The sequence below is a fragment of the Syngnathus leptorhynchus genome, chromosome 15 (assembly GCF_054491065.1).
Source record: "Syngnathus leptorhynchus isolate UIUO chromosome 15, UIUO_Slep, whole genome shotgun sequence".
Lineage (NCBI taxonomy): Eukaryota > Metazoa > Chordata > Actinopteri > Syngnathiformes > Syngnathidae > Syngnathus > Syngnathus leptorhynchus.
The window spans coordinates 5,876,989-5,897,452 of NC_141209.1; the positions used below are offsets into that span (position 1 = coordinate 5,876,989).

General features: G+C 42.9%; 1 protein-coding gene across 1 annotated transcript; it reads right to left on the reverse strand.

The window, feature by feature from the left end:
• Positions 1 to 9,921: 9,921 nt before the first annotated feature.
• Positions 9,922 to 20,313, reverse strand: ift43 (intraflagellar transport 43 homolog (Chlamydomonas)). The gene is made up of 9 exons (XM_085931711.1): positions 20,185 to 20,313; positions 19,513 to 19,611; positions 16,735 to 16,805; positions 15,011 to 15,046; positions 14,391 to 14,437; positions 11,512 to 11,584; positions 10,839 to 10,914; positions 10,370 to 10,432; positions 9,922 to 10,171 (listed from the first exon to the last, which is right to left on the reverse strand). Exons 1-9 carry the CDS (start codon positions 20,227 to 20,229, stop codon positions 10,073 to 10,075), a joined length of 609 nt encoding a protein of 202 aa, XP_085787837.1. The 5' UTR covers positions 20,230 to 20,313; the 3' UTR covers positions 9,922 to 10,072.
• Between the last annotated feature and the right edge of the window lie 151 nt (positions 20,314 to 20,464).

Here is a 20,464-nt window from a genome sequence, read left to right on the forward strand (position 1 = left end):
TTTGGGGAGGGGGGGGGTGCACATCCTCCCCAACAATAAATCTAAATACCTTCAAAATTTGAGCGGTCAAGATTTTATTTAGTGTCTGTCCCTTTGTCAAAAAGCTAGAGAGGACTTAAAAGCACACAATAGTTTGCAGAAATGCCCGGCCCTTGCGACGGGGCCTCCCCCACCACCATCTCCTGGCCACACTGCTCTCTCTCACCACAGGCTGATTTCCCCTCGCAATGAGAGGTGACAGTGAACAGTGGAACTCGTCAGTGTGAATAACACACAGTCACGCTTGGTGAGACCCTCTGGTGGAGCGCGACGCACACACGGCGGCTCAAGGGCCCGGCGGCGGGCACGCTGTCAGCCTGACTGCTCGCCCTTCCATTATAGCTTAACAGGGGACAGATTGAGCAATCTGATGGGTTACGTTTGACATGTTTGCCGGTTTGACCCGCTCCAGGCACTGTGCAATTACTTTCCATAGTTTCACGGCGTAGCGAGAGAGAACTGCAGCTCTCAGAGAATTCAATCATTATAAAGCGCCGTGTCGGAAATATCTTTACAAACGGGCCCGTGCGTGTATCTCGGTAATATGCTCAAAGTCTGCCGGTGTCCTTCAATGGCTCCTCATAAGAGCAGTTCATAACACGTGCGGTGGTCAGGCTTAATTTACCCACTTTGGCTGTCCACTGCCCCATCAGCATATAGTATCATATAACTGCTAATGGGCTAATGGAGGAAGAAGAGGAGGGGGTGAGGAAGACAGCAATAGATAGGGAAATGGAGCTAAGGTTCATCCAAACATTTAATAACTTATCCAATCTGGAGCGTTCGCCTCTTACTGGGCTAATTATGTCATTTAACTGGCTTGGGCGAGTGGACACTCCGTCTTAGAGTGTCATGGCATAATTATGACTTATGCCAATGCCGCCTCGGAAGCTGGATGAAGTCAGCTTGCCATAAATTCTAATGATCACCTAGACAATAGTAACGCTCTTAGGGGGTTCCACGGCGTTAACGGGGAAAAATGAGAATGTCGCAAAAACTTAAGTGTGGACGGACTGGAAGCAAGCCGTTGTCCAGTTTGGGGAAGGTGAGTTGAGACAAGTGTTTACGTTTAACTTGGCAAAGTCAGGTGGCCAAACCAATGGTTTTGATTGTTTGCGTACTTTTTAGAGAAGTTATTCTCAAAGTGCGGCGTGGGGGCGACCTCGAGAGGTAGTCCAAAGAATCGCAGCCCAAGGTTACAGTTTAGTTGTATTTAATATTTTATGAAAAAACATTAGCATTTTGTTTAGTTACAATTTGTAGTATGTTTAACTTTATTGCCCATTTAACGAAGTAACTTTTAAAGACGTTTTAATATATTTAGGTGCAATGTTAATGTTCAAACTATGCGTGGTGTTACAATGGTTTATAATAAAATAAAAATATATTTTATTACTACTTTACATTATGGTGGCATAGATGACCCAAGTATTCTTTTAGGTGGTACAATTTCAGAGAAGAGCAGAAGTTCGAATCATTTTCAGACGTAGCAAAAAGGAGAAAGGCTCATCGTTTTGAGATTATAGATGGGGCAGAGTAAAAAGGACTAAGTGTCTGTAAAATGGCTAATTAGCTATCTCTGATTGATCATTCTGAGGGTCATCTTAATGCCATAATTAACTTTTAACTTTTTTTTAGTATTTCCGACGAAAAGATTTTGCAAAGGTCTTATGAGAGAGATACTGAAGAAGCCAAAAGAGAAGATCATCGATCTTGATATTGTCGCCAAAGATATGTTATTCCAGAAGGACCTAGTGATTGAATGACAAAGCTCACCTTTTCAGAAAGCCCCGTGAGACAGCTGATTGATAATGCATGATACCAAAATGTTTTTGTTTACCCACAGATATGACTTTGAGAAGGAGGGGCTGATGTCTTTTTCCCCCCCATCTCTCTTGAAACCTGATTCACTACAACTAAGTGGATTGAGGGGGCGCCTCATAGGTCAGGAGGTCTCCATGACAGAGTCTGACTCCCCTGGAATTCTTTCAATTGGGGGGTGAGGGTGGGTGGGTGCATCCACTTGATATTCCGCCCATTTATTCGTGTTGTCCAGGAGGTGCTCTAACACGAGAATCTTACAACACAATTCCTTTCCTTCGGCAGCATTAGATTAGATTGGAAGTTGCCTGCACACTTTCCCGGCCGGGCTGTCAGTCATGTGTCACAACCAGGCACCTCGCTCATCTGCTCTAATACATCTCACTGCTTTTTATATGGATCAGAAACACAAACGCCAACAGCTCCCTTCCGCCAAACCCCCTTGAGGAAGTGCAGTGATTGATAACATTTCACCAGCTAGTCACACCCGTGCCCATTCCTACACTTCCTCGCAGTGGGGTCCATCGCCGACATCCAGAGTGGCCGTCATTGCCTTTTTTCGCGGAACAATGACATCAGCAATTGGCTCGGACGCGTGCCAGCAGTGTGCGGCTTTTTCCGCCATTCATACGGTGCACGGTGACAGCAATTGACACCCCGCTCGTCCGAGGAGGCGATATTAGTAGTTTCAACAATAAAAGCAATTGGGGAAAAGAGCTCAGGTGCCACTTGCTATTAAAGATGTCAGCTATTAAATCACATAGGCTGCTGCTGATAAATGTTTATTGCTCATTAGCATGTCAGTGCACCTTTAATGCCCTCGAAACAACCGCCGACTGTCGGCGTGGGATCCCGAGGCTGTTTTGTGTGAAGTCCTATCGGCGTATTGGTCCAGTTAACGGCCACTTGGCTCATAGACAGCTATGCATCGCTATGTCAACTTGACTAATCCAATTGAGGCAACCTGCTTGGCATGAGAGGGGCTCATCTGTCTTTACCGCTTATTAATGGGTCTCATGGGGGGAGGGGGGGTCTTAAGGTGGAGTTAGGCTTACATATTTTGACAGAGAGTAAAAAATACTTAGCTCAACACATCGATATCGATGTAACTTTGTGATTCGGTTCAACGTCTTGATGATGTGTAATTCCCTCCATCTTAATGGAGAGAACTTTGCTCGGTTATGTTCAATTTGTGTACTGTCATCTCCTTGATGCAGCCCCTCCCTTTTAATTGAATCAAAAATACTTGGGGATTCTGGGTAGGTGGAGGGGGGGGGGGGGGATGGATGCAACCAACACAAAGGTGCAGCTGATGACAAGACAATTCAGACGTGCTCTTGTTTACATGCCAGATTGCATCCAGCCATTAAAATCCTCCCAAATTAAAAGCTGCTTGTATAATGACCATATCTCATTTGAATAATTTTACTCAAATTGTTATATTTGAATCCACAAAGACATCATGCAGTCTAACCTTCTTTTAACATTGATTTATGAATGATTTTTGGAGAAAAAAAAAATGCTCACCTGGAAAAACAGCAATCCCAAGATTCTCTCTCAGGTAGGATGGCCCCGGGGCAGATCGGTAACCACAGTCTAAGGAATGAGAGCATAAAATTCCCACACATTAGGAGATGGATAATTGGATTTCCCGTGTCCTGTACGGTGGGCGTTGTGCTTCTGCAGCTGTGACATTATCAAGGTAACGTAACCTGAAGGCTGCGGTGCGGCAGCGCGGGCCCCGCAAGGCTGTCTTCCGGTTCCACATGGCTGCCTGCTTGGCTATTCATCCTGTGGACCCTGCAAATGAAATTATGGGAGGAAGAGCAAAGGACATTCTTTGGGAATTAATCCCATTTATGCCTAAACCCACTCCGGATTTTTATAGTGAGCCCGTTTTAAGATGTACAGCGCATTCACAATTAGACAAGGCCTTAAGGGGATTGGAGGGAAGTAGCCTACTGTGTGCATTGGCTTGTTTGGCGACTCATTTGTGGACACAGACAGGAAACAGAATCAATGTTATTTTCAAATATCAAATGTCATTGAGAAACTTCTGCACCCGATCTCAAGATCAATGCCATTTGACTAAGGCATCTGAAGGCTTTTGTTTATTAGAATATTACGATTACAGGATGGCATATGTTTCATATTGGAAAGTGGGAGTCTGAATGAATGATTTTCTGAAAATTACATACATTTAACCTTATCAAAAAAGTTTCATCATCTACTGAGAGACTGAAGATTGAATATACTTATAATCTATTGATTTTTGTGTGTGTTTACAATATCAAATGAATAAATTCAAAGAAAAATCATGATGACGAAACAAAAATCAAGAAACCAAAAATTAGGACAAATGTGTGTTTATAAATGGATCAAATATTATTCTGTTTCGAACTTATTAGACACAAATGCGCTTCTTTTAACAGACTTTTTTTTCTTCTTTTTCCGCACAACCTATAGCGTCAATTGAAGCTCAAGTGTTATCAAACATGACTTGAGATAATGCACATAAAATAATTTCATAAGTGCAAATCTGGATATGTAAAGCATTTGGCGTATGCATATACACATATACATATAAGTATACCTTTATACTTTATACTACATGCATATATATATGCAGTAGTCTAAATTGCCACAACACTGTTTAAAATTAGCACCAGCAGTAATAACTAATAATAATAACAACTTTTTTTTCAATGTTACAATGTGGTCCAGATCCCACTCTTTTGACATCATATTCCAGAATCGGTCACAGGACTGTAATTAGCAGTCTTGTTACGCTTGCGTCACATTGCAGATAAACACTGCCCCCTAGCGGTATTTAGTAAACATAACCACTTCAGGTAAAAAGCCCATCTCAGCACACTTTTGTGATATAGATCTAAGAAAAGCCAGTCTTTTTTCCATTTAACTAAGCTTTTGTAGAACCATTTAAAACTTCTGATTTTTAAACGGTATTCGATTTTCTTTTCAAATGCCTAATACTGTTTGTATTGGGCTTTGTTTTAACCAACCAATACCTGATGCGAGTGCACCTAAAACATACCTTTACTGTCAATAGTAATAATAATAATAATAGTAAATTGCTGGACCATAAAGAAAACTTTCAATTTTTGTTTTCCACTGAGTTGCATAAACCAAAACAATTGAATCATGTACATCCTGTTGCCAAATTATGCTTTGAATTATTTTTGACACGACATAACATTGCAAAGTGCAAATATAAATTTGCATATTGTTGTGCCGACTTAATTGAAATAATTCTATTCGATTTGTTAAATTACTCAAGGAACATGTGCACACAAATCATATGTCAAATCCCGCAGAGCTGTGGACACACACATACACACACACACACACACACACACACACACACACACACACAAACACACTTTCTACAGTATTAGCACAAGGGCTGCGATGATTACAGCTACTTTACTGTCCTCATCAAGACCAGAGTAGGCCACAGACAGGAATGAGAGGACCAAACACACAAAGACACACACACACACACAACAAAACACACATGCAAGAGGCACAGAATGAAAGCCGCACAGCTCATGCAGGTCCCCGCCATTATCCCGTCCTCTACCCTAAACACGCAGTTTTAATTTCAAAGCTCTGATTAGCTGATGATTGCATGACAGCCGCCGACGAGGTTCCCTTTTCGCCGGCTCCCAGACTGCAACTCAATCATGCCCAATTAGTGAGTCCCCAAACACTCTCTCTTATTAGAGGACTCATAATCGACTCATTGTGTCCTGATTTGGCAAATAAATCACTCTGGAGGCGGCTGACTCCCCCCCACCCCCTCGTCCTCTGCTCTCACCCCACCTCACTCTTCTGTCTTTCCCTGCCCTCTCGTCTTTTTCCTTGTCCAGAGGTTCAGTGACAACGTTTTCAGGCGTGCTATTCATTGGAGCTGACAGTCTGAGCAACGTCGGACTCCCCTTTTTTTTTTTCTTTTTTATTCCTCCTCCTTTTTTATTCCCCCTGAAGAATGAAGAATAATTTAGCGGCTAAAGCAAGGCAGGCAGGCAGTATGTGGGTGTCCTTGTCCTACAAGGTTAGGAATGTATTCCATCTGAGCAAGAAAGGAGAGAATTAAAATAAATGATGGCCAGATATTTATTGTGAGTTTGTAGATGAGAGCGAGTCATTGTTGGGGACCGGCAAGGCCTGAGTAAGCTGAGTGACTCTTCTACTCCCTAATTCAATGTCAGTCATGAAATGCATTTTGATATGACGTTTATTTATACCGTATTTCAATGCATGCATTAGTTTCTTCAAATGGGATAAGAAGGACTATTCAATTATCCAAATAACCTGCGTTGAACTGGAATTTGTATAGTTATAGGTCATTGATGGTCAATTTAAAATGCTGAAGGGCATCACGATTTTTCATCTGTGCTACTGGAGGGGGCTCTGATCCCTGCTTTTCTCTGGGGGACTAACAGGAACCATGAGTAACATTCAAATCATATTTTGCAACTTTGGCATGTGTGTGGATAGGTCATTTGTGTCTGCTTACACGACTGTCCAGCTGGTCGATGACGTCTGATGTGCCGCTCGGTGGTAAACCACGGCAAGACCCCGGTGGCAGAGTCGCGGAAGCCCGGCAACTCTTCTCCCCAGGCAGGACGCAGAGGCTGTGGCAAGCCCTTGGCAGATGGAGCCTCCAGCAGTTCTCCTGCAAAACAGTAAAAAAAAAAAAAAAAAAAATCAGCGAGAGAGATGAAGGAAGAGCCAGCGACGAGACCGGGCCTTGCTTCAGCCCGTCACAGATGCCAGGAGAAGAGAAAGCAGGGATTTTGTCGAGGCCCCCCTGCGGGGCGGGTCCAGTTGGAACAGGTGCAGTGTCGTCTCCCTCGGTCGCTTTGTCAGCACCTCAGTGGTGGAGCGCGTCCTCTCTTCCTGTCCCGGCTCCTTCTCATTCACACACTTGAGAGGTGTTGTGGGACTACTTCCAGCCTCTCCTGAAAGCCAGACGAATATCTGTCCATGCATCCTCATTTCTCCATGCCAAAATCTCAACCCCCCTCTGTGTGGCGTTGTGTTATTCCTTTAACATAAAAAATAAATAAATATTCAAGCAGAAGTGAGAGTTGCTGACCTTCACAGGTCAAACAGTTGAGTTGTGTTGGCCTCCTCTGCCTCTCCGAGATACAAGGTCCACGTTGTGTGATGGAAAGCGTTTACGACAGGCGGCGAGGCCCGACGGGCCACCTTGACCTCTCCACGCTCGGAGGACCTTGGTGAGCCCTGTCCCGTTGGCCCCGGAAAGCCCACCCCCCCAACCATTTTCTACCACCTCTGAGTTATTATCATAATTTCCCAGAGAGTCATTGCAGGGCTTCCACTAGCAGGGGGAGGCATCTGTGTTTTACAGAATGTTTGGTGTTTTATTGCCTTTATGTCACTCCTAGGCCAGAGCAAAGGGGCCCTCCAGTGATAAGAAAAGCAGCCATGTGAAAAATGAAGGCCCTGGCATACAGGACTGAGAGGTGAAAAGGGAAAATAATAAAATACAAGACAAATGTGGAGCTGGACTGTATTTCATGGTCAAACCTTTGTCTCTGCCGCCACGAAAGGGGAAAAGAGTGATTACATACTTGAATTCAGCTGATCACATTTTAACAAAAGAATCTTTTTGTTGTGGTCCTTTGAAAATCCACCACAAGATTTGAGTTTAAGTCACTTTTTCTTTTTACAGTGTATTATTCCTCCTGATTCAGAAATTTCCCTTGTCATCCTAAAGCTTTCATTTGCTTTTTTTTTTTTAAAGACGACTAATCAGGCCTTCATGACAGACTTGTGTTTTGGCCGGTTCCGAGCGCCTGAGTGATGTCGTGCTGGCCGGGTCACTGACAGCGAACTTGTGACCAGCGCGTGGCCTCTGATGGAATAGAAGTGTTCCTAATATTGCACAAGCTTTATCACGTCTGTCCTCACCCGTCACTCTGTATCCGAGGGGCCCCCAACAATCACTAAATCTCCCCATTTTCTTTAATTACAAAAAGAGCATATTGCTTTTGGCCCATATTGAAGGCAGATATTGAGAGCCGATAGGATACATGAACTTCTGTCAACACCGGAGAATATTAGGCAGAGCTCAAAGTATATTAGCTCTATTCTGGCTTTCCAATTAGTACTCAATCTCAAAATATGTGCGTAAAAGCTATAATAAGAGGAAGTAAAACAAATGGTAAATAATTTAAAAAAAACAATTGGCAATTGTTTGTCAATGTGAAGCCCTTTGAGACTGCTTGTGATTTAGGGCTATACAAATAAACTTGACTTGACTTGAAATGTGAGGTCTTGTTGGGGTTTTTTGAGGGGGGGGGGGGTCAGTTCTACCAAATGCATGAGAAATTTTATATGACAGCTGATAGTTTAATATGGATAAAAGTTCATTTTAAAAACAGGATTCCATTCACACTTTTCAAAAATTGACATGACAGACGAGAGTGGATAGAAAAAAATCTCCACACCGGTCTGTCGACTATCAAGTGATAATCAACAAGGCCTCAGTCTCACTTCACCTACAAGTGACACCGTGTTCATCCGAAAGCTTCTGCCGTAACTGCCGTCTCCCTCGCAAGAAATATTGTTGTTTTGATGTGATTGAATTCACTGCACCCAGACAAGAGGAGGTCATTCCATGTCCTGCCGCAGCATCCCAATACACTGTAGATAATAAGCAACATGGGGAGAATAAAGGAGAGCATCAGGATGAGAGGTCACTTTGAGAACCTGGATGAGAGCACACGCCAAACAGCATCTCTGCATCCCCCCCCCCTGCCCGCTCACCCCCGTCCTCTTCAACTCTCTAATCCCCTCTCTGATCCAGCGATGTTCACGGCAGTCATTGGAGGCGTCCCGCGACCACCAGGCCCTAATCTGAGCCGTCGCCGCGACCGCGGTCCACCTCTGACAGCAGCGGCCGGCTGCCAGCGTTGGAGTGGCAGGCTTAGCCTTCTCCAGAGAGACAGCTAGAGGTTGTCTCTACATGGATGGGCACTTCGCAGCTCGGCGGGGGCGGGAGGAAGGGGCAACGTAGCAGCTGCTCAGGACATATGGGCAGAATTCATTAAGTCTGGCAAAATGAGCCAATTGTGGAGGTGGCAGGAGTGAACGTTTGTATGTCTAATAGGGAAATACTCGCTGCATTTGAGCTTCAAGTATTCCACAGCGCATAAATATTCAGAGCACAAATATCACGGTGATAGCTTTATCCTGAGTAGTTAAGATTTGATGAAGCAGATTCAGGCCTAACAAGTGGGCAAAAAAAAAGAAAAAAAAATCTGTTTAGCTGGGCAGTGATTGAGCTGTTAGATGCATAGACTGCATGTCCTTGAGGTCTTTTGCGGTGCATTTTCAAATGTCAGGAGAGCGCTCCGTGTCACAGAAATAAACCTAATCACAATCTGTAAATGTTACAACTGTTTCCCTAATAGACGTTCACCCACGTTGGAGGCCTGCATTGAAATTCACACGCATGAACCAACACCAGACTAAAGTGAATGCTGATAGACACGGCCGGCTCAACAGGCAATACACAACGCGTTTCATCAATTACACAGAATTCCACACGAACGTGTCGTGGTAAACGATGTCCTTGAACCTGCCGCTGTCCTCATTACGTTCTTTTTTTTTTTTTTTCCACTTAAAAGAGCAGTTTGAACAGGAGCCATCTTCCATCTATTCTTGTTTGTCCAATATAAAGGTATAATGTATGCTAATCCACCTGGTGTCAATAGGAAGTGTGTTCAATGCATTTGAGATAATAGTAAAGAAGGGGTTGCTACTATCAAAGAGCTGCAAGATAAAGTCAATGGCGCAGTCAATAACAATAAGGTTGTAGGCCTTAATGAGGAATGTTAATTTGAACACAATCAACTGGATTTCAGCTTAGCTGATTATCAACCTTGGACTTGTATGAGGTTGACGATAATGACGCCTGTACAGAAGACGGGCCTCAAACGAACTCTTAGTGGAACTCCAAAAACTGTGCTGAAGTTAGTGATACAAAAGCCAGCAGTGGTCACTTTGCGGTGAATTTATGTAGAAAATGCAAGACAAACTGCACAATATGTATAATTTAGGAAATACAGCATAGATTCAGTATCAAAATGGAATGAATGAAATGAACATGATTCACTTGTCACTTCCCGGCATCCGGACTTTGTGCTCAAATTGCATGTTATGAAGCCTGCTCGTCACTCTCCCCTTGATCCCATTCCATGAGCAGCTCCGAAGACACCTCTGTAAACAGATGATCCCAGTCCCACAGCACATCTTCCTGCAGAGTCGCCAAAGAAGAATTGGGGGCAGACGGAGGTGTGCCGAGAAAGAGAGAATGAGGAGAATGAGGGGAGATGAGGCTGTTAATGTACACATCATAAATCTTGATTAGCTGGGAAGGGGAGGCAGGGTGGACAAGAGCTGGACGCTTCTTTAGTAGGAGCTCAAAGACGATATTTACTAAAAATCCACTCACCTCCTTCACCTCCTGCTCCGGTGATAAAACCTTTGTGAGGAGCTTCAAGTCGATCTCTCCATCCTGAAGAAACAGTCCAGTAAAAGGTGCATGGCAAACATGTACTGTATAAGTAGAAATATATATGTAATATAGGTATATAAGTAGTATATGACCTGTATGTACATGTATAAATATATATAATATACAAGTATAAGTATTTGTATATGTATAAGCATAAGTATTAGTATAAGCATAAGCATAAGTATAAATATAAGTACATATATAACTATCTATGTGTAAGTATATCTACTATATGAACTATATGGATACGTATAAGTATGAAGTATAGGTATGTGTATGTATACAAGAATATGTATGTATTTGTATTAGTATACGTATATATATGTACATATGTGTGTACATATGTATAGATGTATGTATGTACATGTGTATATTGTATATAGAGACACTGAAGTTCTTGACTTACGAGAGTCTGGAATGCAGAGTAATATTTCAGATCATTGTCCAGGTCTCTGTAGGTCATTACCCGGTTGACTTGAACGCTAAATACAGGCCATAAAAAGAGAAAAAATTTGTCTGAGAATTCTATTCAATCAATTAACTTTACGCAAAACAAGACTTAAAAGAACAGGAGTGAAATTTGGAGGCGTGACGATTTCAAGCAAAGAACAAGAGAAAGCAGGAGATGGTTGCCAAGTGGCAAACGCCTCAAACTGAAACCCAGCTGCTTATCTGCGGGTCGGAATTAAGTGAGGGGGCTCTGAAAGTGGCCGGGGCCTCGCAGCGCATGCCAGTCCTACTTATTGCACATTACACGCTACATTGCCCCTGCAATGAGTTCAATGTGGATATTATCTCGCACAGAGAGCGAGCCCCGGCCTAATAACCTCCACCGCTGTCATAGCCTCGCTACATATTCGACACGTCGGCGTGCATCTCGCCGCCCTGTAAATCAAAGATCTCGTTTGGTAAGGACCCGGGTAACACGGTTGCATAAATCACACCCGACGGTTATCCTTCCATGGCAGCCGGATCAAGTGACACACTACGTGCGGAGGGCAGGTGATCATCTCATTGTTCGGAATAAGGCGCTTGACATGTGACCTGTATGCGGACGACGGGGCGCGAACCCGGCCTACCTCGGTGGAGCTGCAACTTGCATGTTGAGATCTTCTTCCTGCACTTCATCCAAATCTGGAATGACTGGAATATCTCGAGACATAAAACAAGGAAAGAATATTCAAATGAATACAAATAAATGTATTTGTGTGTGCCAGCGTGGCACTTTGTCCCCCTCCCTCTCTGCCTGTCACAATAGCCATGCGGCCATGAATATTCAGCAGTTGAGGCGGCAGCTCTTCCCGCTGTGAGAGGGGCTCTGGCCAGGGGCTCCCTAGTAAGCGCCCCCCGCTACCTTAGCATTTGGGCCCTGTCAGCGCTGCCCACCCCCTAGGACCCGCGGTGGCCAGCGGGCCGACCTCTGTGTCCACTCTGCCACTCCGACTGGGGCGGGCTCCAGCCACGTGCAAGAGCGTGTGCTCGCGAGCCCATCTGTGTGGGGTCGGATGTCACCGTGAGGCCTGGCAGGGGCTGCGGCGCGGAGAGCCGCCAGCCCGCTGCTCAAACAGTGGGAACCCGCTTTAATTGGCAAAACGCAACAGGAGTGAGGATGGCTCCACTCCCAAGAAGGACAAGGCAAACTTTCACAGCATTGCGCTTCGACGTTTGTTGGAGCAGGAAAAAATATGAGAGGAGATAATGAGACATACAGAAATACACGTAGGGAAATGAGCTGCTGTTGAAATGCCTGAGCTTGTATTACCAAAAGATTCATTTGTTCATTGTTGTCAGAACATACAGTGGAATATCGATATAACAGACGAACTGCGTGCATTCAAGCCAACTGTACTTTACGTCAAATTATTTTCTGACCTAAATTCACCCATATATGTAAAATGATAATTGCATTCTTCCTTTTTTTCCACCAAATGAAAAAAAACATGTTTGAGAGACAGGTACAAGACTAGCACCTGAGTTAAAAAACAAACAAAAAAAACCCAACCATAGATATAAAAAGGGTTCAATTCAAGCTTCCGACAATGTAAATATAATGTCAGCGCTTTCCATTAACTCTGCAGCAGTGTCTTGTCAAGAGACAGAGACAAGCGTGAGAGTAACAGTCACACGGTGACAGAGAAATGTTGACTTGGACTGCGCTTGGAGAGCTGTCAGTAATCTCCGGCCGCGGTACGGCAGCTTGAGGGCAAAGTCAATCGATGAGCTAAACGGCAGAAGGAGATGGAAATGTGCATCCTCTGACGTGAGGAAGTATCTTGGCGTGTACGTCACAGCAGATTTAGAACAACTCCGGAAAGCAAACTGGAGCAAGATGGATCACGGGGCCTCCGCTGTATTTTAGTACTCGAGGATGTGGTGATGAAAGAAAAAAAAGTCAACAGTTTCATCTGTGGTTTAAATCTTATTTCATATGTGAATAATTCTAGGGACTCATTTCCCTGTCAACTTATTATTTTTTTGTAATTTTGAGAATACATCCCCCTTTTTTTTAATTAAACCCAATTAAAAATGCCAAGCTCGTTTATCCGCTGACAAGATTCATCTGTGTTTCTGATATCCAAATAAATGCAGGCGCGGGTATTTCATATTCATGAGGCCCCAGTGACACTTTGTCCTCTCATTTACAAAGCACAGCGTTCAGCAGAATCCGTCCCCCCTGGACCCCCAATCAAATTTAATGGTCTTAGTGCAATGACATCAAAAAGCCTCGCCATCCGGCACCTTACAAATAACATCCCGGCTTGTCTTTTTTTGTCCACACCCACTCTGACACCACTTGAGCCAGAAATGTACTATTGTCTATGCAAAGTGTGATCTACGTTGGAAACAGACATTTGGAAATGAGCTGCACGTTCAGTCTCGAGTGGAGGTCAAGAAGGACGAGAACTCGAGCAAGCTCCATCGCTTTCATCTCCGGCGCCCGCCACGCCCACCACCACCACCACACAACCTCGCCTGGACCTCGACAGGCATCACATCAGGGCCCGAGCAGATCCTTTTTACATGATCACCTTCTTGGCTGAAGCATGTAAATATCAAGAGGGAGATCATTCACGGTGGCTGTAGACCACTCAGCGACTTTGACGTCGCACCACATCACTCGGGCCTCTTATAACGGACATATCCAGTCAAAACAATCATCTGAGCGTAAAATTCATTTTGAAAAAGGTTATGGGATGATAATATTCAACATCAGTGAGACGTGATGATTGTGTTTGCAGTAGCGTGACTATTTGAAGAGAGTGTCAGGGAGCTGTGGGGGGGTGGCAGAAGGGGCGATGGGAGCTATGACCTGGGCTACCCTCTTTCTCCCAGCTAGTAGCCAGTGGACACAAGGGATAAGCGTCATGGACATAATCAAGATCGTAGGGGCTATCTCGCTACCCCTCGGCACTGTAATTTCCAATGCCCCTGCCTCTGGCTCTCTTCTTTCTGCCGGTCTAAGGGCATGAGAACTGAAACGCTTCAGTTTGAAAACTGAATCTTTCTCTGTAACTGGTGGTTGGGGACACCAGTGCTCTGAATGTTGCTTTGCTTCTTTGTTTTGTTTTGCACAGAATTGGACCCTCAGGTGAGTCTGTCAAAGCAGAAATGTTCCTCCGTGATCTGTTCATGTGCTTGTGTGTGCAGTGATTAACTGTGTCGCTCTTGGGATTGTGTGTGCACCCAGTGAATTACCTCAAGACAATTTGGTGGCAAATAGGGATCAAATTTTTCTTAATGAACATGTTCATGTTTATCAAAAAGGTGAGTGTTTATTTAGAAGTCAGCGCTCTACATTCAACATAGCATCCAAGGAGAAATGTTGCCCGCTACAATCTTGACGGCCTGCTTATCTACACTATTGCTCAGAATAAATGTGCCGGGGAGGCACCAGAGGGTTTCTATCTGCCCGTGAGGAGAGACACAAGAGTGGGGGGGACTGTAAAGGGGCACTTACCTCCATCATCATCTAATCCTTGGGGAGTTTGTGGTCTCAGCCGGCGGCTGTGAAAAGAGAGAGGGTGAGACTATTATTGAATTATTTGTAGATGCAGCCGAAATAGTGAGGAAATGATTTTTTTTTTTTTTAATTGTCTTTAATATTATTTTACTACTAAGACAGAAGCAGTGACTCATGCTTTATTTTAGACTGCTAACTACCTTAAAACCCTTTTAATAGAAAGCACCAGCTGCCACCATGTCTCAAAAATAGATGCCTGCATGCATCCTCTACCTGCTCGCCACATGACTGTGTCTATTCTAGTCACAGCTTCACTGTTATTCCAAGAATAACAGCAGAGCTTGGCTCCTCGCAGCAATAAAAGTGATGACAACTCAGTCATGCTGTGTTGTTTTTTTTTTCAATCATGTTAAGTGATTGTTCTAGGAAGGTAAGGATTACGTGCAACCAAGGACAATCTCAATGAGCGCCAATTTTCAGTTTACTTGGGGGGGGGGGACATTTACATTTCGAGACCTATATTTATCCACACACAAAACTATAACTGTCATTGAATTCAATCGGCAGCTACAAAAGTACTTTGAAGGATGGATGATAATGTGGCTGAGTCAGCTTACTCTTCCAGGTCGTCTGCAGCGGCTCTTCTTGAAGATCTGTGCACATGCGGAAAGCACAATAAATTGTAAGGCACTGCTCATTTAACTAGTGCAATATACTCATGTGAAATACCAGTCTTCATGTGTATCTTATGATAGTAATCCGGCTCTCAGCGTGGGCCGTCTTACTGCACACAGTGCAAAAACTAAGAAAAAAATTGTTTTAATAACAACTATTATTTTCAACACTAGCTGTGGGTTTTAAGACACATTTTTATGGGATTTAGTATATCTTCATTAATAAGGAGAAGTAAGTCTTCTCAGGGCAAGTAAATCCTATTTCACTCTGTAAAATGTTTGTTTGTTTCTTTGGTTACATAGTGCCCCCTATTGGTTTGCAAAGATAAGTCAGCGTCCGGCACGGTCTTTCCACTGATGTCGTTTGAAGAATTCCAGGTTGACAACAATATCAATATTTTGTAAAAACGTTGTGATTAATTGTTAAATGATATCATGAAGATCTTATGTTGTATACAAGGGTTAGGGTTAGGGTTAGGGTTAACCCTAACTAACAAATGCACTGTAACTTCAATAGAACACACACTAAGTGACTTTCAAAGAATCTATTATAAGCATCCAACAGTCTTTAGGAATTTCTTATTTGCTACTATTTACCAGCTCTTGTAATTAATCGGTGTATCTTCTAAAGCCAACAGTGAGGAAGCAGGTGTCCAACCAAGCAGGGCAGTGAGGAGCAGAGAGCCTCGTGTAGCTGCCTGCCCTTGGACTATGTCCTGTCTGGCCGGGGGCGGTTCAGCTTCCACACTTAAGACACATTACTAGCTCCTTGATTAAGACTCATGTAAGGCAAAGCGATAGATAGACATGGTAAAACTGTCTGGAAAAAAGTTGTTAGGGATAAAATATATTGTGACAACCCGGTTTCAAAGGTTCATCAATAAACTGACAGATCATTTAGTGTCAATTAGAAGTGATAGATCGACAAATCCCGGGATTTCTGCGCTGGGATTAGTGGGAGGAGGGCGGCGGTGATTGAGCATGAGGGGTGACATTGTAGGGAAAAGTCCTTGCCGGCTCCAGGGGGGGCCATTACTTACTTTGTTTCACGGAGGATCAATGCACGTGCAAAACCCTTTTACACCTCCTGTGTTTCAATGGCTTTGAAGCTGGGAATCAAGTTGGGGTTAAAAAAAAAAAAAAATTCAGACAAGCGACACGCTTCTGGTAAAAGGTCGAAGGGGTCACGGACTTTGCTGGTCGGCCTGCTTTTACTGACGGCGCAGTAAACGAGGTAAATGTCGGATCAACTCAAAGTTGCTGTGTTATCGCTTCTCAAGAAAACTACAACTCACCCCACTAACATGACATGTTAACATAAGAGCTTCTGTCCTAAATATTAAATGACTGTCTCCATGTTGTGTTGTGCTCCCCATGTAGAGCAGCTCACATGGGGTGATAAAGTGGCGAGAACCTCGGTGATGGAGGAACCGGCTGGCTAACAGTGCCCTCCTGTGGCTGATGTATTGACCATGTCAATTAGCACCTTGCTAGCAGATGAAGACAAATGGACGAAGGCCCGCTCACATAGGCTCACGCTAACCTTGTTGATTCACAGCTCCGGGCCCAAATATGCACTGATAAATAAACTTGTTCCACAGAATCAGAGTCCATTAATAACATGCACAACTCGCTGCCTTCAGAGTGGCCAATGGAGAAAGACGTACTTGCCAAGACCGGATCCGGAGACTTCTTCTGCCCAGCCGCCTTGCCTCCTGGGTGGTTTGGGAGGGGGCCCCTGGAGAAGGAAAATTAAACATTAAAAACTCACATTTTAGTTCATTCATAAATATCTCTAATGTATTCATAGAAGACTTTTAAATAGGCTTGAAAAGATTCAATAAAAATCAATTGATTCATAAAGGTCATAGGTTACATTAAAGGTGGGGAAGAACATATGAAATGCTCTATTTACTCTCATAATTGCAAAATAAATGGAATTTGCGGGCCACCGGTGGAGGGACATTTTCTGAATGACCTGCGTGTCCAGACTAAGACCAGCAAAGTTTTCCCAGCAATACCAGTAGAGGGAGAGCTTGTCTGCAACACAGAATCCAGATGTCCACAAGTGAAACAGAACAGACCTCAAAGCTTAATTGAAATGTTGTTCTGAGGATGCGATAAGCACGACTGCACTGGAATAGTTAAGCTGCATTCATTTTGTTTCCAATAGCTTCATGTCTAAGACGGCAACATATGGAGCACAAGAGTGTGGGAACAGCCAAGCACCCTATGTAAGTCTGACCTTAAAATAGATTAACAGGGAAAAAAATGACCTTCTCCCTATCGTTCTTTGATTCTGAAAATAGTAATGCAAGTATGCATCTTGATCCTGAGAGTGGGACCCTGAGAACTGCCCTTGAATGAATGCATTCCTCCCAGCTCACGAGCGGGGGCACGAGACAAATGAATGTGGAAAAAAAAAAAGAAGGCCACAACATTTCTCATTACCAAATTGAGTCTGCAGAGGACAAAGAGCTCATGAAGAATTTGTTTCATTTATGATGAAATAGGAAATCTTTTTTTCATCGTTGGCCCTCTTTACCCGAGCTATTTTTAAATTTGGACGTCACTGTTGGGCGCAGGATGAGGGAGGGAGCCACACCAACGGATATGATCCATTATAGGGAGACTTGGGACTCAACAAGCTCATGTAGTTCTAGACAGATACTGACTGTTTATTTGTTTTTTTTAATCAAAACGCAGTGCGATTATAAGACAAACAATTTTGGAAATATTGAAAAATGCACGTCTGCTTTACAAAATGATCTCATCCTGATTTGTGCCTTTTTTTTATTCTCTTGTAGTAAGCAAATGACAATTACATCATTCAAAACTTGTTAAGGCTTTAGTACATTTTTTCTTAAGAGGATGCCATAATTGTGTGTAGACACACATTGCTATAAATAAATAAATAAATAAATAAATAAATAAATAAATAAATAAATAAAAAAAAACACAAATAACATAATACACATTTTCTAATGAATTCTTGGAATGCCCATGAAGGTAAAGTATCACCAGATTTGCAGATGAACACCAAGTTTTGTTTGACTTGTGGGTCATATTTTTCCAGAAAACATTGTCTGGACTCCAAATGATTTGCCTTTTGAAGTGTTCTGCATTCCCAACCATTACGTACCTTGAATGGACTGGCTTTCACTTAAAACAAAAATATGTGAATGCCGTCAGCCACATGTTACTGTGCCTCCAATTGCTCATGACCAAATATGTTAGGGCTGTTTTAGAAATTAGCTAAGCCCTCGTGGTTTCTAAATTAGGATTCTGTGATGGTCTCCAGGGCAAGGAACTTGTCGTGTCCAAACTGTATGAGCCCAAAAGGCAGTGGCGTCTTTGTTTAAAAGGATGCCAGGAATGTGACCAATCAGTTGGGTATTTCAGGCGGAAGAGGCCAGGCTTGATAAACGATGACTGTAAATAAACCCACGGCAGGCTGGAAAAATGTATTGCGTTTACTGAGCGGGTCAGAGGGGGCGCGAGAATATCGGTCCCCACGTTGAGGAAGTTGGCCTAATTTGGGAAGATTAGCCTAAAGCGACAGCATTGCTGGGATGTTTCTGCTTGGGGAGTGCTGGCTGCATGACAATTTACCAATGCAAGCAAAGTGACTGAGTCCAAAAATGCCAGCGATGAAGTGATAGGAATTGCTCTCTTCTAACTGTCGGTGCTGCTGTGACTTGTCTTGCATTTTTTTTCGTCCTACATTTAGACGCATACTTTTGTATCATTAAATAAAATACTAATGTTCTGAGCTGAGACATCCCCGGTAATATTGTGATAGAATCTGACAAAGGTTGAATAGTCTACTAGTTGATCATTAATGTGTTGCTTTTAAAATCAATGTTTATTTTTTATTTTTTTTTATCCACACAAAATTCTACAGTCCACTAAAATTTAAATTTGAGGCTAAAGATGGTAAGTGGAAAAAAGATGTGATTTTTTTTTGGTGTGAAGTCTGTCTTAAATCCTGCATGAGAAAATGTCAAAACATGTAAAGATAAATACAAAAAGGACAATTATAGCCAAAGGTTTTGGAGCATTTGCTATGTGCTAAAGAAGAAACATAGCAAATGAAACATTTTAAGCATACAAAAAGGAAATAAGTCACTCCATCAGATCTTTATACCATTTACGTCATGATAGTGTTCAAGTTACATTCTGCAATTTTACAAAATCAAAAAAGATATCAACCAAAGCAGGTGAAGTGGGATTAAGATGAACCTTGACTGACACAGTGATATAAAGATGATTGTGGAGTTTTTGCTACAGAAGCGGTACAAAACCACAACATTGTTCACGCAACCTACCTCATCATCATCCTGGATTATTGCATATAATTGAGAGATAATAGATTTTGTGGTTACTGCAATAATAACTTCCTGTATGACATGTAAATAATCTTCATGTATAATGAGATCACATACTTCTCCGGCAGAAGCAGACAGGGAAGACTTCCTGGAGTTGCGGACATCTCCAAGTGATTGGTCTGCTGCGAGGCGAGCTCTTCGACCAGATTTTACAGTCTGTAAGTGACAGCAGAGAACTCAAATTAGTATTGGATAAAGATGAGGCTAAAAAAAATTCCATCAAATAAGACTGTAAATCTGAAATTATAAGATTATGTAATTGTTTATATCATTGTATTTATATTTATGCAGATATTCATCATTCATTTTCTATACAGTTTCAAAATTAAAACTTCTAAATCTTCCAACAGCGAGCAAAACAAGGGTGAGGGTTAGGGTTAGGGTTAGGGTTAGGGTTAGGGTTAGGGTTAGGGCCAAGACTTCTCATGCAGATTTCAGTGTTAGCATAGTTATCTTAGCTTTCGTGTCTTTGACATAAAAGCACTGTTCCGGTTGCTATTTATCATACTAGACAATGTTGTCTCTTGATTATCAAGGGCTGCACCAAATGAAGATCGAGCTTACCGACTCAACCCTAACCCTAACCCTAACCCTAACCCTAACCATGCGTTTTACCTCAAGCTCTGTTTAACGTGGCTAACAGCATTAGCTAAGTCGTAACAAGTGCTTCGATGTCACAGACGAAAGAAGCTCACTAAGTTACTTTCCCAAAGCCACAGTAACACTCACGTTTTTAACAGACCCACTTTCACCCAGTTGCACGCCATCGTCCATATCGATCTTGTTTTGGTTGAGTTTAAGTCTCCATCGTCTGCACCTGGATATCAACAAGCGTCACAGCCGGGTAACAGTCGCCATGGTAACGCACGGAGTGACGCACTGAGGGGATAGATATTTGTTGAATGAAATCAAATAGAAAGTGAAAACATTGTTTAGTGTTTCTGGCTACCCACTGTTACCCTTGTTAGTTATTACGACATCAATTTAAAAAATAAATAAATAAATAAAT